Source organism: Cardiocondyla obscurior, linkage group LG14 (genome assembly GCF_019399895.1).
Source record: "Cardiocondyla obscurior isolate alpha-2009 linkage group LG14, Cobs3.1, whole genome shotgun sequence".
Classification (NCBI taxonomy): Eukaryota; Metazoa; Arthropoda; class Insecta; order Hymenoptera; family Formicidae; genus Cardiocondyla; species Cardiocondyla obscurior.
The window spans coordinates 1445383-1471680 of NC_091877.1; the positions used below are offsets into that span (position 1 = coordinate 1445383).

General features: G+C 45.7%; 1 protein-coding gene across 1 annotated transcript in view; it reads left to right on the top strand.

Moving 5' to 3' along the window:
* The first annotated feature begins 2629 nt into the window (after positions 1-2629).
* The window catches only part of LOC139107941 (mucin-2), a 61749-nt gene continuing 38080 nt past the window's right edge, over positions 2630-26298 (top strand). The window contains exon 1 of the mRNA XM_070665853.1: positions 2630-2971. Within this exon, the coding sequence (XP_070521954.1) occupies positions 2881-2971 (91 nt within the window). The 5' untranslated portion in view covers positions 2630-2880. The remainder of the gene's footprint in view (positions 2972-26298) is intronic.

Sequence of the window (26298 nt, forward strand, 5' to 3'; positions counted from 1 at the left end):
CGGGCTCGTACAATTCAAGTACGATTATTTCCTGTGATTTACGAACCGTGCGCGGAACTGGACGGAACTTGTAATTCGGTTTTCGAGCAAGGAGCTCGATCGCCGCGTATTTGCGAACAGTAAGGCGAGGAGCTCCGTCGCTTCCCTCGTATCGCGGATTATTCCTCTTCGATCGCGAGTAATTGCTCGGTTAGATTGTTCCGCGTTCGACGAGGACACGACGCGCGATTTTCTTAGCGCTTACATCCCAGCGTAATAAAGGCCTTTTTTTCTTTTTCTCTTTTTTTTCTTTTCCCGGCGAGAAAACGGGAAGAGGAAAACGGCCCGCCGCGTAGAATCAACAGGTCGGTTATTAATGACTTTAATGGCGCGCGTGATTCTTTATAGGAAATGTCACGGTAAGCTTGTGCACGAGCCACGGCCGCCACAGTCACGTAAAACTCACGGCAAAGAAACCATTCTATTCCCCTGCAAAATTGCTTACAACGAATCGAGAATTACGTTGTTTATGTTTCCACAGTGGCGGTGGAATTTCTTTATCCATTAAATCGCTCATTACCGATAATTTTGGCCTCGTGGTAATTCGCAGCGGCAATTTAATTATTTATTATTTCTCTACGGCGGCGCACGTAAATTTCTGAGGGAACACGCGGTCGCTTTGCTACGAGAGAAATTGCATCGGTGGTCCGATCGGCGCAGAAGCGCGCGCGATATTTTAATAAAATGTTAAGGCACGCGGGATTAAATTATTTCATAACGCCTCCGCCGAGTATCGACAGTTTCCTTTCCCGCATTCCAAGCGTTTGCGAAATTTGCATAAATAAAAAATTAGACGAGAGAGCGAGAGAGAAAGAGACAAGGTAATTCCAGAAGAAATTATTCGTCGCTGGATTTCCCTTCTCATCGTCCTTCAATCTTTTTTGCCGTGGACGATCACGTTATGGCATGCGGATAGAGAAACTGGACACTATGCGCCGTTTAATTATTCAGTTCCTCGTGCGGCTATTTACAGAAAAGATTTTTCAGAGAGGCGCAAACGCTGGGGACACGGGGGGGAGGGAAGCAGGGGGAAGGGGGAGGGAGACATATGCGCGGACAATAATTTCTCCAGAAGAATCTCGGCGGTATGGAATTCGAAAATCACTTGTTAAGTCAGTCGGCCAGCGTCGACACGAATACTTCGGGAGACAGGGGGGGGCCTTCTCGACCCGAAGAGAAAAGAAGCGAGAGAAAAAGAGAAAGAGAGAAAGAGAGAGGAGTATACCGTCCTGCGCGATCGCGGTATCCCTCGCCGTGCTGGCGAATGTAGGTCCTCGGGTCGGCACCTATAATGCGAACCTCCTACCTCGTTGCTGGCCTCACGCGGCCACTCTTCGGGAACAGTGTACTTCTCCCTCCTCCTTTTAACCCCTCCAACCTTCGGAGTTCATTGAGAGCACGATAACAGGTGTCCCGCATACCGTGCAATAAGCGCGGTTATAAGGACAAGTGTCTTAGTGTCATTTTTTTTTTTTTTCGCCTTTTTTAAAGAATACATTTTTTTTTTCTTTAATGAGATATTACGCAACGAGAATCATGAATATGGAGATTTTAGATATTGCCTAGTTTACGAAAACTGATACCGACAGGTTGCGATTCCACAAAAATATCAAAATGTTGCGCCAACAATACTAAGACTTCAAAACTCTCTACATATGAAGGCAACGAAGTGTGACTTCGATCGAATTCGCTAAACCGGAAAGGAATCCTCCAACGTATCCTACTCTCACAGATTTTTACTCATTTGATCGCTGTCAAGAAAACACCATCGAGATTATTGTTGAATTGCCTGGGCTGTTAAATGTTATCTCGTACGTCTCGCCTGCCAATCTAAAACAGCGATGTTTTCCATAACAGTGCGCGCTACATCTGCCCAATGCAGCCACGACAGTTAACGGGTATACCGGATATACCGGGTATATCGATCGGTGGCACGAGCCGTAGAAGGTGAAGAAGGTGAAGAAAACGAAGAAGGCGCAGAAGAAAAATATGCCGGATCTATCGTGACCCGCCAGCCCTAGTTCTTCCGCGCGATTAAAAAATTGTATGCATCGCGATGCATTAGAAATCTGTTTACGCCGTCTTCATCTTCGCTACAGTGTCCCGTAACATGTTATTAGCGCGGCGGCGCAATGCGGGTTACGAAGATTACAGAACGGGCCCGCGAAAGTTCGCCGAATGGATGACACCAAGCCGGACCCGGGCTTGCTGAAGAGTCGGTCGCGAGGAGGTTTGTCGGCGCCGCATATCCCGGAGCGTTCGGCCGACCAACCGAGAAGAGCGCCAGGAGACGACGAAGAAGACGAGGAAGAAGGAGCGGGAAAAGGAGCCGTGAAGGTAGGGAGAGAACGGCGAAGAGTGGTACCCGCTTCGCCTCTGGCCTCTCTCTCTCTCGATACACCTTTCTCCGGTTCCCCAACACCCGGCGGCGGGCCTTGGTTCCCCTTCAGTCCTCACCGGGACACAGACAAAGTTACGCACCCGGAGAAAGGTCAATCGGTCGGACGCTCCGTCGCACGGAGCTCTCGTAATTCTCGCCCGGTGTAACGAGGTGTAATTTTTATTTCGCCGCGCGACAATACGGCTTTCGAATTGTCGGTCGGTACTTCTTCCCGTTTCTTCCGCTTCCCGATCTATTTCCCATTTTCCTCGTACGTCACGTCTCCCGGGTATCATTGTCGTAAAGTTGGCCGCGAGGTGTTCATCGTCCCCGAGATCGCTCCGGTGCCCATGTAACGGACAAGTACGGTAGCGCGGAATTGGTTCGCGTGAGAGAGTGCGCGTCTTTTTCGTGACTTTGGGCCAATTCAAAGTGCTGTCACGCCGAGGGACTTCGAACAGATGGGCGGCGACATGTGGAGGCTTTGGTTTACGAAATTACTTCTGCTAGTGGGGTTTTTCCTGACTATCACCGTCCAGGCGCGATCCGAGGGTGAGTCTGACGTTATTATATTTCGGGAGGGCGGGAGATAAATGCATTCAAACGCGAATTAAATTACAGAAATATAATAAAATGACAGTGGCCTAAGATGAAGCGAAGTAGAGTAGACTGTTTAAAAATTTGATAGTATTGTCGCTGCAAATTGTGTGTAATCACCGCAATAATTTTAATGATGCATCGCGCATTTTGCAGAAATCGCTCTATCGACCTTAATTTATTCATTATATCACTTGACGCGTTTGACTAACGATCAACAACGGCCAAACGAGTAAATTTACTCCACTCGTTGTAACACGGAAACGGCGCGTGCACGTGATAATTTCTTTTGTAACACCTGTTCTTCCGCGTTCACCTCGAGATAATGCGGCGTTTTCCATTAACAGGACATCTACCCGTACACACGACTTGTGCAACGCTAGGCTCGGCAGAAACGAGCCGACGCGTGACTAGTTCTTTTTTCTCGTAATTAAAAATCCGCGCGGTGTAATGAACGAAAAATTAAGAAGCGGAGATCTCCGGTGTCGGTTTTATGAATGAAACGCCTCGAAGTCTGACGTTTCTACCTGCCGAACGTGCAGATAAAAGTTCACCGGAGTTGCAACAGCTTTTCTGTAATATATATATATATTTTTTTTTTCTTTCTTTATGCGAAATTTCCGTTATAAAAAAATAGATCTCATTATATAAATATAAAAATTTAAAGGCCCGAGCGCTTATAATATCAAAGATGTTATCGGTGATAATTTTAATTAACGTAACGATCGCGCGGTAATTGCTCAAATTTACGGAAACACATTGAAGGCATCACTTACGCTTTATGTGTTATAAACCGCATAACGGTTTGCGCGGCTTATGGTGCTCAGTAGCGTGTACTTTATACAAGCATCCGCTCGCTCGATACCGCGATCTAGTATCGGCGATCTGGACAAACCTACGTTTGTCTGCCCGCGTTCCCGAAAATGCGCCGTTATCGCACCAGATTTCCGCAGCCCGATTATCCGGTTATCGCCAGATTTAACCTGGCGCTTGCTTTTATTCCCGTCCCGTACATTATCAAACTGTTATTAAACGAATCCTTATTAATATCACACGCTCGCGCTCGTTACGCGTCTGATGTATAATTAGAAATGTGATATGCGAGATAATTAATCGAATAGATTTGCCGGGTTGAGTTGTTCCCGGACCGCGCGTACGTTACCTTTGTTGCACTTTAATGGACGGCGAGAACGAAGACGCGTTTATCCTAAGCACTTTTATTGGCGGCGGTTGGCCTTGCGAACGTTAATTCTGTAAGCGACTCTCACATTCGCCGCGAAATAGAATAGATCGAGAGACCAAGGATCTCCTTATCGAGTCTCTCGATTCCGATAGATCGCGAATAACTCGCCGGTGCTCTTGAAACTGAAACACGATCCTATGTAATAAATTCGCATAGAGGTTCACACTCGCAACAGATTATAAGTATCGAAAGAAGGAGAAAAAGACAAAAAAGACCGAGGGAGAGAGAGAGAAAGAGAGAGAGTGACTAAAGGAAATCCCGAGCCGTGAAAACATGCATTATTAAGATTTTTTATTATCGTTAATTTATCCTTCACAATTCAAGAGATTAAAAATGTTTTCCAAAGAGCGCACGTGCACTTTTCACGTCAAGTAATTTCCTCAGGCAAAGTATTTTTTTTTTTTTTTTTCAAGGCGAGATTTCTCTCGGGAAATCGCGACGTAGGTCCTAGAAGACAGATAGTAATAAGATTTATGGCGCAATTCGGGTGGCGAACGAAACGACCGCTCGTTTGCGAATGATTTTCCACCGGTTAAATCATTCCCAAGGTGTTCAATGAAACGTACGGCGAAATTTACGACTAGGCGCAAATCGCCAGTTATCGTTGAATGGCGGAATGAATAGGTATTCTATTTGATACTTCCGGTATTTTGCTCCCGCTACTTTAGGTAGGAATTCCATATTTGCACACAGTTTTACTTCTGCGTAACTTGAAAATAAATAATAACGTTTAACGTAACGCGGCGAGCAGTTCCTTCGTCGCTTACATCGATTCCACTTGATTTACGATAAAATTTAAATTGCCAAGTAAGATTGGGCAACGACGACTGCTGATGTAATACTAGTTATGACGAGGAAAAAAAAAAAAGTAACGTTTTGCAATGAAAAATTCTGAAAATGATGCATATGTCGTTAAAACAAAACCACCTACATGCAGCATCAAGTTTCACGCAAAGGGAAAGTGTGTAAAATAACAATGAACGTATCACATTGGAAAGCTCAGTCATGATTACCGGTACGGGCGGTTCTAAATTTCGCTGCCATTTTTTTTAGCCTTGAGAGAATGTTCGAATATCGGGAACAAGATCAAGGGAAAGACTATAATTTAATAAGAAAAAAAAAAATAAAATAAAATAAGTAAGTAAAAATTTACAAAATTTTGTTTCCCGAATACGAGACTGTTAGCCATAAATGTTATATTAATATTTTTATTTCTTAAAATTAGCGTATAATAATTAGTGTCTCGTTAAAATTTCCGAGTTTGTTTCTACCTGTCGTATAAAAAAATTCGATTCAGTCACGCACAACCATCGCGGAGTCCGGCTAATTCGAATGGACTAGATGTTAGCGCGGAATGCTCTCCTGGGCTTCTATTCTCCTACCGCGTTCGTTCTTGTAAGCTATCGTATGCTGGACTTTCTCCGTTCGATAGAAAAAACTAGCGGCGTCTGTAACGCGATGCTGACGCGTGCAGAAAACCTTCCAGCATACGGAATCGCTTTGCGCAATCATCGACGGCGCCGTGTAAGGGATGAATTCCTTCGGGCGCAGTTTCCATTTTATTTACGAGCTTGCCGTAATAACGTCAGGCAGGTGTGTATGTACGGGGTGTCTCTTACTTACATTTAGTAAAATGCTACGTTGTTTTAATTCGCAGTTTCTCCAGATTAAGTTGGTTTTATTTCAAAAATGTCAAGGCAAGCCATCGTTTGTCGCTTTCCAATTTCAACACTTCCTACATTTCTAACTTTCCAACGTCATATATCTTTGTGATTAAATTCCAAGTAAAATTTAAACAAACGGAACGCAACTTTTATCCGGGAGTTTTTTTATTTTATTTTTTTTTATATTGCGAAGATTTGGTTTTCAGAATTTGGTTTTTATAACTCGTTAGAGAATCAGCCTTCTCGCGAAATAAAAGTTCGATCGAAAGGATGTAGAAAATCTGTTCGGTAGGCAACACCCCGCATGTGACGACGCCCTTACATACGCTGGTCATTGCAACGCTGACGTTTTTACGTATCCGCCGATACCGGTTCAGTCAGTCACGAAGTTATGTTTGTTCTACTCAACGCGCAAGGCTGAAAGATAACGATTTTTTTTTTCACAAGACTAGCTAAGGAGAAATTTTATAACGAGATACATTTTTCCTGAAAAAAAAAAAAAAACGGGCATAGAAAAATTTATTTTTTAATTCTGACTCTAACAAAAATCCACGAAAAGGGATAATTAACATTCTGTAATTTATTCCTTTGTATTTTATTTAATGATAAATTCGAAAGGGACGTTGGGTCACGATCACCGTTCGCGAATGTCGTTCGGTGCACCGCGTCGATGACGTTAATCAGCAGTTACTCGCGCCATTTATTAATGCAAATTATTCTCGTGTCGCGGCTATTTCCGTCGTGCTCGCCGCAACCCGGGGAAAATCGTATCGGTGCGGCGTGAGCGCGCGCCTGCCGGCCGTGATACCAGAAATAATCGCTTCATTCTCGTTTTTACAATTCGAAATCGCGCAAAGCCGGCAGCGGTAACAAGAGGTGCGGAAGTACTCGTAGCTGCACGCACCGAGTTGCAAGCACCGCCAGCTCGACGTAACGATCGCGCATTCATTTTTTGTGGCTCGTGCACGTGCGCCGTTTTATCAGGAAGTACGAATCTCGGCAGGAAGTCGCGATGGATACTTGCGGTTCTTCAACCGCGCCGCGCATCATGCCCGGGCGAAGAAAGAAAGAGGTGCCAAGGCGGGGTCTCTCGGTTCACGAAAGTGGACACGTAGGCATCATCTGTCCGAGAGCTCCAGGCGATGAAAGTCTGCATTCTCCCCGAGAGTATCGAGACTTCGGCTTGCGGGGCCTAATTTCACGAGCTCATCACCGCGCCGCGAGCGGTGAGAAAAACCGGCGCCGTACTCCTTTTTCCTTCGAGAAGGCTTTATTTTCACTTCGCCGGAGACTCGACTGAACTCTTCCTTTTTAACGGCGAACGGATCTCGCTTGTCCACTAGCCGATTAATCGACTTAATTAATTCAGTACTTATTTATTAAATAAATTTATTAAATGCGCCTTGGAGAAATTGCGCGCCGTAAGAATTTTTCGCGCCCACCCGTCGTAATAATCGTATTAAATACGGATTATAATGTGAGCTCGCGGAGAGAAATATTTTTCTTCAACATTCTGTGTCACTTAGACACGCGGACTGCGTCATGAATGTTTGCGCACGAGAATAGAATGTCCCATGCTACGGAATGCCTTAATGATAGATCAAACACGATTGGGTCTTAACGGATCGTGAATACGTGACTTGTGCCCGAGTTAAACTTAAGGCATCGGCGTAGGCGAATCGATGCAGGAAGGTATCCGCTCGATCAGAATGTCCACATCGGCTACGTTTGGCTCTAGACGACCCAGATTTTTGCATAATCTTATGTAACCGTGTTAGCAAAGGAGCTTCCTAACGGATTGCACAGATTACGTGACATTCCTATTTTATTTGTTCCGCGTATTCCTGGACATACTCGGCCGATGTATTTCACCTACATCTCTCTCTGCGTTCAATTAATCAGCGCCCATAAAACGATATTATTTCATATCACGACTCGTTTGCATGCATTTAAAAGACTGCCTGCAGAATCCCAAATAAACTCAATAAACAAAATTAATTTTTTTTTTCTTTTTTTTTCCTTTTTTTGCGGAGCACATTTACAGCATATCGAACGTCCTTTTGCGCGTTTTTTGCCTGAAAATAAGTATCGCGACCTCGAAAGCGAACGAATCATTCGCTGGTTGTGAATTTTAATTAGCCGCGACGTTTAAAGTATCACGATGCAGATTGCTTTTGCATAATTTAGCGGACTGATCCTTCGTTCCTATTTAAAAAGGAGATATTACCGCTTTTCCGTCAGGCTGATTGGTTTTCTCGTTAGGCTCACTTCGTGCCGCGAGAGTATATGTCAGTTTAATCTTCATTAGAGCCTGGACATTTGTTTGTGTATATATCTCACACCTACGCCGGTGTAGCGCGTTGTCAAAAAATTTATATGACAAATATTTTCACGAATATTATGAGAATTTTGCTTACTATTATTTTTCTGCATGTAATACACCTTTCCCCAAATTTAATATAAGTACTTCTCGTCCACGTGGGCCGGGATTAAATGCAGTGCGTAAGGCACGCGCGCTCTGTATTATCTAATTTTTATTTATTCATTTTTTTTTAAATCACGTATTGCGGATTCGTCACGCTGAATAGTTCGACGTTACTGCGATTTTATTACTACGATGTTCGGCCGTATGCAAATGCGTCGAAATTAATGTCTTCGCAACGATAAGTGGAACGGGGGTTTCTCAATTCAAGCGTGACATAACACATTACGGATCGCACGTGCAAACATCACATGCAGCGCAAAGCGAAAAACGTAAATGAAGCACGGCGGAGAAAGAAGTTTTCCGTTATTCGACGGGGAGGCAGCAGGTTTCACGAGGTGCGTTTGATTCGATAGCATTTTCTATATTTATGCCCCGGCCAGGCAAGGTCTTTCGACCACCTCGAGAAGAATCCTCGTCGTGCCAATAAACGCGCCGCACGCGTGAATTCAAAACGAGTCTCGCCGCGCGTTATCGTCCGAATCACCGCGGGCTAAAACCAATTTTCTGAAATTCCAGCCTCGTCCCCGGGCGAAATACGACACTCTTACTATCCGTAAAGGCCTCCCGAGGGCTTAACAAATTTTTATCCGCCTGTATAATTCGCCGTTCGTCGGCGAGGAAAAGAAACTAAGACGCGAAACGTGGCCGATAAACCTCGCGTTGAATGACGTCGACGTCGCCGAAGGTTTCTCTGGAAAGGACTCGGACTCTCTTTCGAAATTGTCGCTAACGACGTGAAACGTTATACGCCGATAGAAAAGAAATTTGTAAATTAACTATCTGCCTAAAAAAAAAAAAAAAAAAAATCTCACACTCGTACCAGCAAATATCGCGCGTTTATCGACACGCGACGAGGTGCGCTGCTGATAATCTTGACGATCGTTCAAGGGCCGTTTTTCAGGGGGGGAGAACGCGGAAAGTATTAAAGTATCGTCATTAATCTTCATCAATATTAGCATTTGCATCGCGCGAGGCGGTAACAATTTCGCCGGAAAGTTCAAACATTCTGCGACGAAAATTATAGTATATTCCACGGTGCTCGATCGCCGGCGTCTGTTATTACCCGCGTCGATGCGTATCCGCGTGTGCGTAATACCGTTGCTCGCGTTGGCATTGTGGCAATCGCGTCCCGAAGAAATGCGTTTCTCATGCGTCGCGGCAATCGAAGCAGCAACCCGGGTGTCCTTCGCTGTCGCGGGACAACGTCGCCGTTTACCGTTGCAACGCGATTTTCGCTTTACCGCACGCTGTCGCCTCCTCGATCGCCTCCTTCCATTAACATACGTGTCCGATCTTGTGCGTTGATTGCCTGCGCGTTTCTTTTCCTTTCCTTTTCCCTTTTCTTTTCTTTTTTTTTTTTTCTCTTTCCCCCCCTCTTTCCCCGCGTAATCATCGTCCAAAGCCGGCGGCGATCATCTTTGTCGACGATCGCCGGCAATCGCGTCATCATCGTCTCGGAATTATCTCCTGATACGTTGTCGGATATGGAAACTTTTCCTTCTTCCTGAACGGCGACGGCAAGGACGGCGATAACGATTGCTTTGCAAACGCGGTAAAACTCGTCCCGCTGGGTGCCTATCCGTGAACTCTAACGACACACGTCCTTACGAATCTCAAACCGATCTTTCCGCTTTGCGTGGCCGTCGATTAAAACGCACGATGATTAAATATTGCTCGTTGCAGAAACCCATGCAGCCAATGGCATATTTACATAATGAGAAAGTAAGGCGGTAATAAATACCTTCGCCGCTGCGTGTAGCTCATAAAGCAAATTTGTAATTGTAATTCACGTCCTTCCACTCCGTGATCGTTGGCCGGAGAGACGCGGATGAAAATGATTTCACTGTTTTGCATCCAGTCGGGACGCTCTTACGGAACATTCCTCCGGGTAATTTTAACGGTAACGGATCTTCTCGTGCACGTCCTCGCCGCGTACGCGTTCGCGTGTGTATATATATATATATATATATATTTTCGAAAATCTCCGTCGTCGCAATTTATCCTTCCGCTCGTAGTAACGATGTAACGGCTAAGTATATCAACCTTTGCAACGATTATAATTAAAGGCGCAGGGGAGAGAAAGAGAGAGGACTCGCGGACGGGGGCCGTCTCTCCCGCGGCCGCAGAAAGGTAAAAGCGAGCAATCTGCGCCGGAATGCGGAATAGCAAAACAAAGTCGAAACCCTCCGCGAGATAGAAACCCGGGACCTCGTATTACGGATCGGTAACACGCGCGATCGCGAGGCGCACTTGCATCCGGTTGCGGGCGGCGTGCCTCCGGGATTCGTTACAAATTACTACGACGTATCCCGCCGAGTTTATTAAGTTCTCACGGGCCCGCGGTTAAAATTTAATTCGCGCCGCGAATCGCCGCGATGACGGCCGCCGGGCAAATATCGAGATCTCCGACGGACGGCCGTCGGGGTGGAGAGAGAAAAAAAAAAAAAAAGAAAAAGATTCTTGCCTAGCAAGAAAGGGAGAAAGCGTGTTTTCGACGCGTACTTCACGTTTTAATGTGACTTTAATGCATCCTAAGCTTTCAATACGCCCGGCGCATTTGCTCGCCGTTCCATATATAAACGAACCGTATACCACGATTAGCGTCCCGGCACGTGCCACCGCGAGCGAATAACTGTAATATCACTGCACCCGTTCACGTGCAGACGGCTAATTAAAACATACGTGCATACGCACGTCCGAGTGCGCGGCGCGGAAGAGCGCCAATTAATGCCGGGTCTCTCTCGACCCGCGTCTTGATGACATAACTGTTGCTCGTCGCGCCAAAGAAAATCATCGCGACGCGCAACGAATTAGAACGTTAAATGACGCGGATAATTGGGAACTTTTTATCGAGGAAATATTCTTCTCGGTATATTACGAGCATCCTCCTCGTTCCCGTACTGTACCACGTTTTTCGTTATCAGTCTCGGTATAATCTCCCTGGGTTAAATAATTTCCATTTAATTGCCATCTATTGTGCTGTCTAATATCTATTATCTAATTATTTGCCAGAGTCTGTGCTAGTTAAAAAAAAAAGGAATAAACTAATAATAATTTTCCTAAAGACTCATTTTAATCCGAAAATAAATCCTGAGACGCGCAAGGATCCCCGATAAAGCCTCTTATTCTATCAATAATGAAGCCGAATTAAAATTTATGCCGTATTGTTCCGTACACCCTCGCACACCTGCCGCGGGCGGCTAATAATTATCACGCGGCTTCGAACAGGTCGTTGCATTTATTCGCAGGGGCGATTCGCGGAAAAGCCCTGAGCGAGCGACAGCCAGGTAGACAGTTCCATAAACGCAACCTTGCGTAACGTTCGGCTAACGGCCCCCGATACTTCTCGATCTTTAGCCAGCGAGTAGCCTGAACGCGCTGCACGCGCTCCGTAGAATCGGCCGCTCCATTGTTGGCGGAATGAAAATACACGGCCGGACGTCTGCAATAGCGAAACGTAATGTGCGCACGCGGGGCGTGTCCCGGTATGTTACTTGGCATCTCACCTGCCCACACACGCGTGCACTCTGCTTTTGCCTTCCTGCTTGGGAGCGCATCGCGCGGCGGGCGACACAGCCGCGCCGGCGACCGATGCAATCGTTCGCCCATTGTCCATTATGCGCCGGTCGTGTCTCTCTCGCCGAAACAGGTAGGCGGCACCGGACCGGCTTTTACTAACGACGGGATTATCGGCATCGTGCCCATCGCGGGCGTTCATTCCGCCGACTTTCATCCGCGCGATCGACGGCGAGATCGCGCTTCGCGTTAATATGATCGTAACCGGGATTTATCGAACGAAGCCGGGCGATCTAGACGCGGAGGAAAGGGGATCTATACTTCATTGCGTTCGCCACGATCCCGATGGTGCAACCGCGCTACCGAGTCGCGGATGTAAGTCGCGGACGACCTCGCGGAGTCACGAACCGCGTCGCTTCCGTCGTTTGTCCGCTTCTCTCTCAGGAATTTTTGCGGCGACGACCGCAAAATAAGAGGGTGAGGGAGGCCGGGACGGGACGGTTTCTCGAAATCGTTTTACGGCACCACGATCGTCGTGGAAACGCGACGTTTAAAATCCCCCGCGCGAATAAAGTCTCGCTCCGCGCGAACGTATCTACGAAGCGATACGCGTAATCGCGGGTTTATCAGCACCGGCGCGTAATGCCATCGTTCTCACGTAATCGCGGAAGATAAACCGCACCTCCGCCGAGGACTTTCGACAGAGATTTTCTCGCGTCGCGCATTATCGCGATTAGCGGCGACACCGAGTTTCTACGTTTAAGCTAACGTCTTATGTAATTGCAGTTAATTACCGTTATTCGGTGGGTTTTGTACATTACCGCATTAATCACCTCATTAAAAGAGAAGGAACAACGTTTTACGAGATCAGTTGCGGCGAGTGTCGCGAATATCGGTATATAAACCTCTATCTTTCACTCGTAAAATTCAATCCCTGGCATTTCTAAATTGATTATCCCTCGCGAAAGATAAATCCCTCCCCTCTCCCCCGAATCGAATCCTGCTCACGTACATTTACATGTAACACGGCTCGTGTTTCCTATTTTGGTAAAGCCAAAATGCAATTCGGTCAATCGTATTACGAACTGGTTCGGGCGAGCTGACTTTAACCTTTTCGATCAGCAACAGTTACATTGGTCGGGAATTATACATTGCGATCGCCACCTTCAAACGCACGTACGAGCGCGATCGATCTTTCGAGGCGGGTCGTTTGACTTTTTCAGACGGGACCGGCAGCGCTCTCATTTACGAAAGAAACGTTCTCGCCGCTTCGAAGCGACGCGAAGAGAAACGCAGCGAATGAAATGATATTTGTATTTCGTAATGTTAATACTACGGCGATTAAGAATTTTTATCGGCGGTCCAATTACCGAGATAATTTAGACGCGTCATTAAACGGAAAATATACTAGTTAGAAAAGAAGCTAGTCGGTCCTATCCATTCTACTTGTCCCGTATTAAATAATTCCACTTGGTCGTATCATTATACACTTGAATTGATACGTTGAATATAATTTGTATTCCGCAGGCCGGCCGTTGCACGCGTCAACGTTTGCCGTGTACGTGAAAACACGCGTCCGTTATAGTAACACACTGAGCCAATCCAGAATCTGGTCCTCGTGCCGATTCGACACCGCCAATTTGTACAATAAATCCACGCTAACGATTCGCGGTCTCGCGCGAAAGTGGGACGACGCTTTTCGCACTCCGTCTGGCCGATAGACGTCCATTTCCACTTATCGTTTGCGCGATTAGGCACGGCAATTATTTAAACGACCGATAATTCTATAAGCTGACACTGTGACTCATACTTTCTTGCGCTGAAAGGCCGCTATTATCCAGAACTGGTTGCAATTTTGACTCAGCCGAGATAGGACTAATTTAAATTTTAGTGACTCAGAGTATGCGAGAGATAAGCCGGGCGATTAACAAGATTCGCTTTTTAATCTTATTTTAGATCGCGTGTTGGATTTTATTTATGAACGAGAATAAACCATGGGCATGCTAATTTTTAAGACATCTCAATAAAAACTACGAAAGAAAAGTCATGCGACTCACCAATCTGCATGAGCATCAGCGGAGTTGAAGAATTCAGCCGGTGACTGTAACATAAAAAGAAAAAAATTAATGTAGACATGTTGAAAATAATTAATATTTAAATAAAAATAAATTAAAAATTAAATTAATAAAATGACAAATTTTAAAAAAGAATTGATTCTCACCTAAGAGATGCTCCGCCGATGCAGGATACCCATCCCGGGCCTCCTCCTCCTCTCAGATGGGACGTGTCGAGTCATCCTTCCGCGAACGAGTCACTCGCGAACACCCCGACCGTGATTTTATAATCGCGAAAATTACTAAATCACTTTCGCGCGTTCCATGTTCGGCACTCGCGTTTAGAAGAAAGTCGTGTGTCGAAAAATTACGCCCGAATCACTATACGAAACTTCCGGGACGACCGACGAACCGATTGCGGTTCGTATATATCTTAATATCGGCGGTGACGACACTCGTTAATGACAGTCAATGCGAATGCAACTGCGTCGATCTGTAACAGAAAGAAATATAAAGTTTAATTGTAGTTATCGTGCTGGAAGGGTTTTTGTTAAAGGGAAGTGCGAATTACTTTCGGCACGGACACACGTGGCTGCTGTGCTGTGCGTAATACGTGTGTGCTCGCGCGACCGCTGGAGAAGGACAGAGCGAGAGTGGGAGTAGTGGAGGAATATACCTAGCTCGCGGCATGTAGGCTCGCGCTCGCTCTCACCCCCCGTCTCCTCCCAACCCCCCCGCGCCTATCTATTCGTTACTCTCGTTCGATTTAATTGTAATATTTAATTAGTATGTCCAGACAAAGACGGTACTTTCAGCAGGCCGTCCTCGATCTCAAAAACCGCGAAGACTGTCTTTGCCTGGACATATTAATTAAATATTAAAATTAAATCGAAAAATTGCCGACCCGACAGCCGACTTTGACTCTCGCTTGGTGTGAAGCAAACCAAGCGAGAGAGAACATCAGCTTTGGTTTTCAGCGATAACAATTAACAGCTAATTTACGCGTCACACTAATTTTTGATAGATAGGATTTATATACCACGCGCTTTAACGTGCATTGGAGTATTTTATACAATTCATGTATTATGATTGTTTAAATTATTTTCATTTTGTATGTAAAAATGCGAATAAAATTTTATTTTAAAATAACACCAAGACACCGTTTCTTCTCGTCTTGAATTACGCCGAGATATTAATTACAGACTCAGGATCTGAACGATCATCGATCGTCCTATTTAGAGATGTCGATTTGTTTTTCCTGTAAAAATCTTTTTTTTTCTTTTTTTTCTTTCCCTACTTCGCGTTTTCCACAGTTTCGCGACGCTGCGATTCCACGTAAACGTTACCGTTACGGACACGGGCGCATAGGTATGTACGTATGGCAGTCGCGGAGCGACGCAAGTTGACATTCCATCTCGTGCCGTTATGTAAACATCCACGGGAGTCAAAATCTCTCCTTAGCTGGCTCTGGTCTCTCCCAATTACGCAAGTCGTCGGAGTCGCGCGCCGATGACTTTTCGAGCGGCTGCGAAACCCGACCCGCGGATTTGGTCGCGAACTCGGAAACCGATACGTTTCGAGCGGATATTTATCCACTTTTGTTCCGCCCACTACTTTGTAGGACTATTCGATCCGCACGTAGCGACTTTTTTTCTGTTTCTTTTTTTTTCTTTTTAAAGTTTCACGCGCGCCGCGCGCTGGAAATAAATGTATCCGCCGAGTGTGAATGTGTGCAAATGTAAATCAGAAGCTATGTAGGTAACCCCCACTGTCTATGCCCCTTATTCCGCCGCTTTGCATGACTTTGTACGCAATGTGTTACGGATCCCGTCGAAAGCAAGAAATTGCCAGCGGCGGTATCGGACAAGTCTGATTGTTACAGTAGCAATTATTACAATATGACTTGCATAATCCGGCCCGCGGGGGAAATCAGTGCGATGTGCGCGGCGCGAAATTACGCCGATCAACACCCGAGTTATTCAATATCCCGCGGGTTGCGAAGGAGGGTAATTAATTGTAATGAAAATGGAAGACGTCATTGTTCGCCCCGCGTGCTCGTTTCTAACAGTTTCCTATCTTAGAAAGGCCCCCCTCCCCTCCCCCCTCCTCCTCCTTCCCCCGGGGGAAGCAGAGATGTAAAATTAACCGAGATACGAGGAGCATACGGTCTGGGATTAGCGCGAGTAGACGGCCGCGTGTGTGGGAAATTCACATATGCCGCCGCACACGAAGACAGAAGCCCGACAGGTTTGCTGCCTCCACCGGCACGGTTCACGGCAGTAAAAACGGGGCCAAAATGTTAACCACTTTCTAGACTGTCGACGTATTATCGAGTCATACAGCATGTCGTATCGTTTCCCACAGCGCGTAATGGCATAGGGAACTCCGTCTTAGCCCACATACCACTACACGCTCAGCGTCTGATCGTGATTTGCTTTTTCACGGTGGGATTAATGAAATCTATTTTCCAAACGTGGTTCTAAAGTTTCTCCCTTACGATGCACCGTCGTTGATATCTATCGGCCGCTGAAGAGCTCGGTTATTAACATTTATCAGCGTGATTCGAGATCGTACGTGCGTAACGTTATTTCGTTGTTCGTTTTCGGAGCGCGATGACGCGAATTGAGAGCCGAATCGCGGTTGAAGTGGGCAGTTCGAGGCCCGGTCGGGATATCGCCGGGCGTTAGAAATCGGCTGTTAGAGCATCTGCGCGATAATGGAACCGGCAGTTACCTGTGAGTATCCACCTCGTATCCCACATTCAGCTAACAGTACATAGCCGACGATACACACGCTGGTACCTGTATGTGCGTGCACGCGTGCTCACTTATGCGCGCACGTAAAAGAGGAAAAATAAACCCGACCGCCTAAAGCACCTTCGCGACATGCTTCGCTGAGAATTCCGGGGACGAGGAGCGAATAAAAATCCGCGAGTTCCAATTCGATAAGCAAAGATCGTGAAATACACGTCGTCTGTTAAATTAAATGGCACCTAAGTAGTTCCGTTAGTCAGCGCGGTTTTCGTTCTCTTTTTCGAGACACTCGAGCCGAAATGAAAGAAAAGTATATCTTTCCCCTCGAAGATAATATTATTTAATAGCACCAGATAAAAAATCTGTTATATAAGAATATCTGTAAAAAGCAAATCTATTCATTATTCGGAATAAAGGTGCCGATCGAACGAACAGCGAACGCGAACATTCTCAAGCTAATCGATCGCTAAAAAAAAAAAAAAAATAAAAAAAGGCACTTACATTAACAATACACATCACCGACGAATGTCGCGGTCGCTGTGTTGGTTCGCTGACCGTACATACACCATTACGCGACTGCGGCAAGCTGAATGAACATTTCGGCGGAAAAACTATTGTTTCACAAGCAGGCTGAACACTTTAAGTAGACGTAAATGCGTGCGTCACGGCGAGTGGGCATAAAATTGCAATATATTAGCGTGAAGGTTTACCTGTGCAGTTAGAAAACGACAGCCGAGGAACCGAGCGTGGATGTATTCGTTATTAAGCCGCCTGCCCAGGAAGTCTAGTCGGAAACCGGTGAAAGCACAGGGAAATGTGCGGTTTCTGTCCTTTTTTGGACGTGCGTTTTGCGCGATGATTAACACACTTGGCAAAACTCGTCTCGGCGAGCGTAGGTGTTACCTTCGAGAGATACAACGTGCGTGCGTGCAGAAAAATCGGCAACGAACCGATCAACGACCGGCAAAAATAACCGCTTGCGGCAACGAATCGGATACGGGCCCGAATCTTTATTCCACGCTCGGCGGCAGGAAAAATTGCAATATTGCGCCAAAATCGATGAATCGTGCGGCTCGACAAGCGTATTTTAAATCACGGCAAGAGGGATAAAGTATATTAAAATTGCTGTACAATAAATATGATTAAATATTCTTAACAAATATATATTCGCGGGGTAAAAATCGTAAAGGGTGTCTCCCTCAATTCTGTGGAAAAAAGAAAAAAGAAAATCTCGTTGCAACACACAGACAAGATTGACAGTTATGCTCGGCGGACTAGCTGATCAACCGGTTTCAATTAATTTCGGGACAATTGCCCGCGTTAAGCACGTACGTAATTGAATCCGACACAGGGTAAGAACAATATTGCCGCTGTTCCGCGAATCAATTTGCTCAGGCATGCAAGGTTGGCTCCGCCGCTCGGTCGAGAGGAACGACTGGAAATTAGATCGAAAATAGAAGATGAGGCGTCCGCGGACGGTTCCCAAGAACGGCACGGCGATTTCGCAAAGCGGGCGCGATGGAAGCGGAGGAAAGCAGATAGCATCTAGACCCGTTGCATAAGGATGAAAGTACCTTGTAGCGACTGACTGAGTAAATAATAACGGTTACGTGGCACGCGGAGAGACGCTCTTCTTCTTTGGAAGACCCCGTAATGAGTGAGCCATCCCGGTCGGCACCGTGGGACCCGCCACGAAACCAGAACAATTGATCATTATACAATGCGCACTGATTATTGCCACCCGTGCGGAACAATTATTTCAGCAACGTGTGTTACCTCGTCGCGAGAAACGCGAATTATTACAACGAGCTCGCAAGCCATTGACGGCGCTTCGCTCGCACCAGGCACGAAGAATTCACAGTGAATCTGTGAAAGAGAACGATTTTCGAAAGCTCCATTAGATCTCCGATAACTCGACCAGCGTACCGGCTAAACGCGAGCTTCGGGGCAGTTTTGTAAGGAACACCCTCGAATTTTATATTCTTCAACGAAGAATTGGTAAAAGCAAAAGGTCTGTTGCGGTAACGTATTGTGTCACGAATATTTCAACGAGTATGCCCAGCGTAGCGATTAATTTCGCTCACGTATCCATTCTTACACGTCGGAGAAATGTCACGCGTTAATAAGAATTACGAAACCCGCTGCTTTCTCCCGTACAGTACCTCGTAACGTTCTTAAAATCCCCCGAGTATCGATACGCTCGATCAGGGCTCCATTAGCGATCGATCGAAAACGGACAACTTCCGCGATGAAGGAAAGGAAAAAGGGTGACTTCGCGAGGAACGCGTAGCGACTCTCCTTTTTTTTTCTATTTTTTTTTCCTCTCCGACCTATCGGCGCAGAAATCCGCGAAGCGCGACGATAGCGAGCGGCACGAAATACGATGAATTCGATAAGATCGCCGAGATATTCCCGCGTGTGCTCCACGAGCCGTGTAAATACAGTTTTACACGCAAACGAGATCGCATGCTACGCGTGTACATCGCCAATTCGCAGCTTCTCCCTTTTATTTTCATCACCGCGCTTCCTTTCGTTTTTCTTATAAGCCTTCCCCGATATGTCGTCTACCTTTTCGGTACCGTGGGATCCTCCTTTTCGGACGAAAACATAACTTTCTTGCGGCGCATTGTTGTTGAATAACCGTTTTAATTAAAGACACCTCTCTCTCCCCCGATCTCTCTCTCTCTTTCTCTGTTTCAGCTAGCACCACACCTTAATTGCGGAATCGCATTGTTTTAAATTCCATTACGGTGAGCGCTCGTACGTACGAATGTCCAATATCGCGTATTACAGCAACGGAATTATCTAATCCGACTTTTGCCTGACGCGACGAGCATAAACTACGGCGCTTCGAAAGCGCACGACAGCCGGTGATACGATTTCGATAGTTTCGCAAACAATATTGCCCCGGCTACATCACGTACCGTTGCCCGCGAGGCATTCCAGTTCTCGTAATCTTCACTTAGATGCGCGCAAGAAGCATAATTCCTTTTACAATTTTCGCAACGAACCAGTTCAGTTTTTCGTAGTAAGATATATATTTTAGAAATTTTCCTCGCTCTATTTCACGTTTACATACGCTTCGTACGTATCACGATTACGTTATTTGCATTAATAATCGCGAATAATAAATTGATTATAAAAGAAAAAAAAAAACGAGGGGAATGCGATCCGTTTTAGAAGATTAAATAATAAAATTAATGTTTCGAAAGAAATTTCACGACGCGAATTAATATTTTATTTATTACTTATTACTATTATCTGCTTCACGGAAGAGAGAGCTCGAGTCTAATAAGAAAAGCGACTTGTGCGTCCGCTAGAAGTGCTAGATCCAATTGAGGAGCGATCGATATGTCGCCACAAGTAATCTCATTTTATTTTATGTCACGCAGCCTGGTTACTGCCGACACCGCGTACGCAATACGCAATCGGTATTGTCGATCTTAAATTCCGCACTCCAGTTACACCGCTATTACCTCGAGCGACGTAACGTTCTCGAATATTACATTTTCGGGAAACAGTAATCTTTGTTACTGTTAACTCGGATACATCCAGCACGTGCGAAACGTTCGTAACAAAAAAACAATGGTGGGCATAATACTCGCTCGAGCTTTTCCCTACCGCGCCATTTGCAACGACGAAGAGAAAAAAAGTAAAGAAAAAATTGGAGATTAGATTAATTCAGGAGGAGGTAATCCGACATTTTTTTCTCCCCCGAAGAAAATTGTACCGCGCCTTCGTGCGTGCGTTGCGCGAGCCCTTAATCATGCGAAGCGACGCATAATTCGGGACGAAAGATCACGTAGAAAGTGCCTGGGAAACCGCGAGGATCCGCAGCTGCGGGATGACGCAATTTCCGCGGCTTTCCCTCAAGGCATCATCCTTCATCGAAGGCACCGCTGTGCCGAGGGTTCGGCAGCCGTGAATGTCAGGTCGAGTGCCCGTTCAATTTTTCTTCGCGCCTGAATACTTCGACGACTTAAAAAAAAAAAAAAAAAAAATTGCGATGACAGTCGCGAGAAACGCGGCGACGAGCCGATTCCCGTTACCGCCGCTCAAGGCGTCTAAATTAGAAACCGGGTAGGGATAATGTGTGCGGTGCACGGTACAATGGAAGTATCATAATTGACGACGATTGTAGTGCAGTTACGCGAGGTACTCGACTGTGCGCGCGGAGAGCCCAGGTTTACGTGTTCCCGCAAGTATGCGTTTCGAAAGTGCAAGTGCACGATCCTCGGGGATGCGTCTCACGTTGTTACGCCCTGCCACTGACATTTTCTATCGTCTATCTCACAAATGCGAAATGTGAACGTGATAGCTCTCTGATTCATGATGCATAAATGCGGGGCCGCCTGAGCGGAATGATTCTGCACTCGGATCAACGATCCGCTAGCGGAGGCTGCATTGAACGGCGTGATTAGGTGGTATTTTAATCGAATTTTCTCTCCGAAGGGAAAGATTTATCTTCGCTTTATCGCTCGCTAAGTCTTTTACGATAAGCCGTTTAAAAAAAACCTTGAAAACGTCGTTTGTCAGATCACTGATTATAACGTCACGCGCACGTCGCGTCGCGTAAAAATTAAAACGACATATGCAAATGTTAAAAAGAAAAAAAAAAGGGACAGATGAAAAATAAAATGCGTTTTTGGGTCATAAAAGACTCGCGGTTTACAAATCGTCGACGCATTGATATTTCGCCAACATCGAGCCGCTCACCGCTGAATCGCCAATGGGAACTTCTCGCTTAAATGTTCGTCACGAATTCCAAGCGAATGTTATTGCAAACTCGATTTCGTAGGCGAGGCAGGCTTGAGAACGCAGAATCCTTTGGCTTCTCCACCCAATTGATCTTACTCAGCGGACCGTAACGATTTGTCCGGGAGCAAGTTAAATACACACGTGTATCGATTAAATGAGTATCTATCAGGTTGTCTTTCAGCAGAAGAATGCTGGCGGAGAACAACAACGCGAGGGCCTAGCCAAACCGCGCGAACGCCCACCGATCTTGTTAATATATTTTTAACAAAATAATCCCTGTCGAATATTCTGCTAAATATTATTTTGCATACTCAGAAAATAATTTATTGTATTTAACGCGTGAATATGTCACGGTATTTCGATAAATAAATACGTCCGTAAAGTATTTCTCAATTAATACTCGCGTAAAAACACAGCCGGTTTTGCTGCACGTATTATGTATTTGACGCGAGACACTACCGTGTCTTTTGATACGTTGTCCGATCGCTGTAACTCGCAATTTGCCTTATCGCGTACGTCCACGCCCGGTTTCGCGCATGAATATAACCATTGTACGTTATTCCAATAAGATGCATATTGCGATTCGTGCGGTGCATGTCGCGTCCACGATACGCTTTTGTATTCCTGAAACTCGCGGCGCGCGGTTTGACTCGTAATTAAGTTGCATTAAATTACGCGGAAAACAAAAACGAGAATACACGCGAGGAGTATAAGAGGATTATAATCGCCATTGAGATGCTTGTGTCTTTAAAGTAAAAGTCGGTATGTATACTTGTCTGGATTAGTCTAATTGACAGTTGTCGCGTGCACTTTCTTCTTTCACAATTTCCTGACAGTTGTATTATACTCGAATTCCCCCTTTTTTTTTTTTATAAGAATATAACCGCGCTTATCAAAGTTAATAAAAAATATCCAATTAAATTACAATATTATAAATTTTATATATATGCATATCCGATAATTATACACCTCGATATTCCGGCATTGCGGTGAAACATCTACTGCTTACACAACCGACGCGACGCGAGCGGTACCGAGCTGTATCCTTTTCCGTCGCGTCAACGAGAATCTCATCCTCGAATATGTGCACGTGAATGCGCACATCGCGGCGTCAAGACAAAGTTCAAACAGCGAGAAAGTTCCGGGATGCGAGCGTGAAAGCAACGAATCGAAACTTTTGCCGGTAAATAATTCGCGTCGCCTTCTCGATCGAGGTTCCTCATTATTGAAGAATAATATCGGCCCCGGGAAAAAAGGGTATTTCGGGGAATCGCGTCGTGGTGATTTTTCGTAAGAGTCGCTAAGTGAGAATTTTCGAAGCCTCCGAGGATCTTTGCATCGGCGCTCGCCCGCATAAATCAGTCTCAATGAATATAGATAATTTCGCTAATACCCGATTCGTAATGCGTGATCTGTAAAACGAACGGTATTCAGAAGTGGTCGCGAGATAAAACCGTCTCGATCGCTCACGTCTGACATTTTATTCCGTTAATGATTGCGGTTTGTACCCTAGCACGTGCATTGCCACGAGGATCGATCTCCTCAACCGTGAGAAATGACGACCTTTGGCAGTGTACACAAGAGAGAAAACGTCGAGCATAAATGCATCCCGTACTACTTTACAACTTGCCTCCCACACAAAAATTCATAATTCATACAACTGTAATGTCGAACATACAGTATACTTATAATCGCGCCTGTCTGTAAAATTTCGTACAAAATATTGGCGCCTTTCAAAAACAAATATATACATTATAATTTATAAAAATCTGATCAAGGCATGCATTAATTGCATTAAAAATCGAGCGGGCAAAATATTAATTTTGTCAAGAAATTTAATCCAAAAGAATTGTAATTATAATTTATAAAAATATTAAAAATAAACGTTACACCGAGTTTATGAATGAATTAACCCATTCGTAGCTCATTCATGATTAACGGTATCCAAGACCATTAAAAATCCTTTAGTGGCAGCCAATATATGTATGTATGCCATTTTTTTTTTTTTTTTATATAGTCAAGAGCAGCTTGAAGTGACGCGGTTACATGTAAAGACTTCGCAGACGAGATCGCGTAGCACCGTCGAGGGGACTGTGATCGAGGGATCTCGGGTCGTGGAATTTAAATGATTTCCGATAGAAAGCGTTTTCACTTCGGATGATACTTGTTTAATATGCACAACCGCAGCGTGTTATGGTAATGAAATCGAGCAGGCCGGAGTCCACCAACGATATCCAATTAAAGAATTGACGGTCTCGCAGCTCATCCCGATAAACCGCTTATCGCGATCGCTCGTACCTACGTACGCCTTACAATTACGGAGAAAATGATTTCCTACAACGAGACAGCGAAAACAGCCCGCGCATCTTTCCGCTAATACAAATCTCTATTTCAATAGGAACGTGCCTCTTAGAGCCGAATGTCTAAACGCGATGGAACTTCCTACGTGCATGCGCCACACGTGAAAGTGGCAATTTACTCGGACCAAAGCAGCGACGCTACGGAAAATCATCGTCGGCGGGCGTCCATTTCCGGGATCCGGAATTACGAACTCCTCACTTTTCCGCGGTGCATTGAAATCATTGCATACACCGACGCGCGAGCGGAAGCCTCGGTCGTTCCGATTTATCAGTTTCTGCAGTATCATCCTTATCTTTATCCCGTTAGAGCGAAATACTTTGCTCGTCATCGCGTGAGATATCTCGTACATATTGCTCCCCGAGTTTCCGTTTGGGAAAACGTCGTTTAAACGCATATTATTATATCGGCTTGCGGATAGACCGTGTATCGCGACATAAAGACGAAGGAAAAAAAACGGAAAAAAAAAAAAGAAAAAAAGGGAACGCCAAGAAGCGTGTTCCGCTTCTCACATTCCGCGCGGCCCGCTCCACCGATCTCCTCTTCGGAAAAGTAAAACATCTCTCCCGGCTGTGATTACGGCCGGCCAGGCCGGCGAGAAATTTCCACCGACGGAAATCTCGGGGACGGCCGATCGGCCAACGTCACCGTCTCGAGATCCTGCTATTAGAAGCCGGGAGAACTTCTATGGGCTTGGTCCACGGACGACCCACTGACACAGATACCGCGCCTTTCTACGTTCTGACCGATCGCTGCATTACGCGCCGATGTATTACTCGCGTATAACAAACGGTACGAACTTGTCTGTCGGGGGCTCGCTTCAATGGCACAGGTTCTCGAGAAAGAGCACACCTACGGCACCTCGCACCTCTTGCACGGCGTACGCACGCGAAGGGACGCGGGGAGGAAGGGAGGAGAAGGCGCGCGGCGTCTCGTTTTTCATCGGCGCTGGATCACGCTCGAGAAAATACATCTTGATTACGTCGCCATCGCCTGAGCCCGCGCGAGAAGGCAAGAGTTTCTTCTTGGGAACGTACGAATGAAAGTCACATCGACCTGTCCGTTCCTTTCCCATAGGCATGGCGCGGGAGAATCGTGGAAAAGTCTTCGATACATCACAATCGTGCCCATCGGGACGCGAAAAGGGCGTCAATCAATGCGAACGCGACGAAATTACATACGCAACGTTATTTTTCCGCGGGGGTTTTATTAACGAGCGCGAATCAGAATGCGCCGGGTAAATAAGAAGAAAAAAAAAATAGAAATTGTACGATAAAACTCACACGCGTGAAGTTTATCTGATGAACATCGCGCTTATAAATTGTGCAACTATTAATTTCCTCCCTTTTACAAACGCTGAAACGTCGGCAATTTTTTACTGCGCAAGAGATGGAAAATGGACGTTTTGCGAACTTTTATAAGGCTAACAGATAATGCCATTACGAATGATGCCGTTACATTATGTGGTTTGCTCGCTCAGGAATTATTTGCGAAAATTACAGGTTAAGTTGAACATTCCCCTAACAGCATTCAACACGAGCGCGAACGTTTACGCAATTTAACAGTAAAGCCGATCAATGCTGAAATTGTGTATTAATTCTCTCATAATACTTTCTCATAAATTGCCCGATAATCATACAAGATACAATACAAAGATATGGAGATTTCCCGCCTCGCATTTTTTTTTCTTTTTTCTTTCCACGCGATGTAATTTAATTCCTTCTAACTCTTTTTTTTTTTTTTTTCATCGCTACCCTTTCAGCGCGCGCGCGGCGCGTCTAATTGGGATGTTAATGAGCCGCGTCGAGCGAATCTTTCGAACGAAATTGGATGTGAAACTCGAGAGGCCCGGCGAGCTCGATTATTGTTCTTTTACGAGTCTAACCTGCTCGATTCGCTGACCTAATTCGCAGGCCCATCGGCCGTTCCTCCACGCCGGCGGTTCACCTGTGCGCAGGATCGGATCCGGGAACAAGAGAGGCGCCGAAAGAGAATGGAGAGATGCGCCCGCGTATATATGCAAACGATCTCTTTCTCTGCCATCGGCGAAAGGCATCGGCGATTCGCCTGACCTCAGCCGTATCGGAAGCAACATCTCGCGTACTAAGTTATCGCTCTTTTTGCGCGTGAGAATTCACCGTGCGATATCAGTTCGGCCCTGCATAAGACCCACACGCGCTCGCACTCACGGAGCGCATCCAACGACGAGCTCCGGATGTGGGCCGAGTGTTCCACCAAATTCCCCGATAGCCTCGGGCCTATAACGGATCGGCCTCCTAACTCCCACCTCGGCCACGCTTCCTTTTCGCGCGGTAATTGCTTTATGCAAATATTTGCACCTTGCCCACTCATATCGCAAGCTCGTACAATATGCTAATCGGTTCCTACGTTTTTTTCCTTTTCTTTCTTTTATTTTAATTTTTTTTTCCCCCCCCCTTTCGATGCACGTGT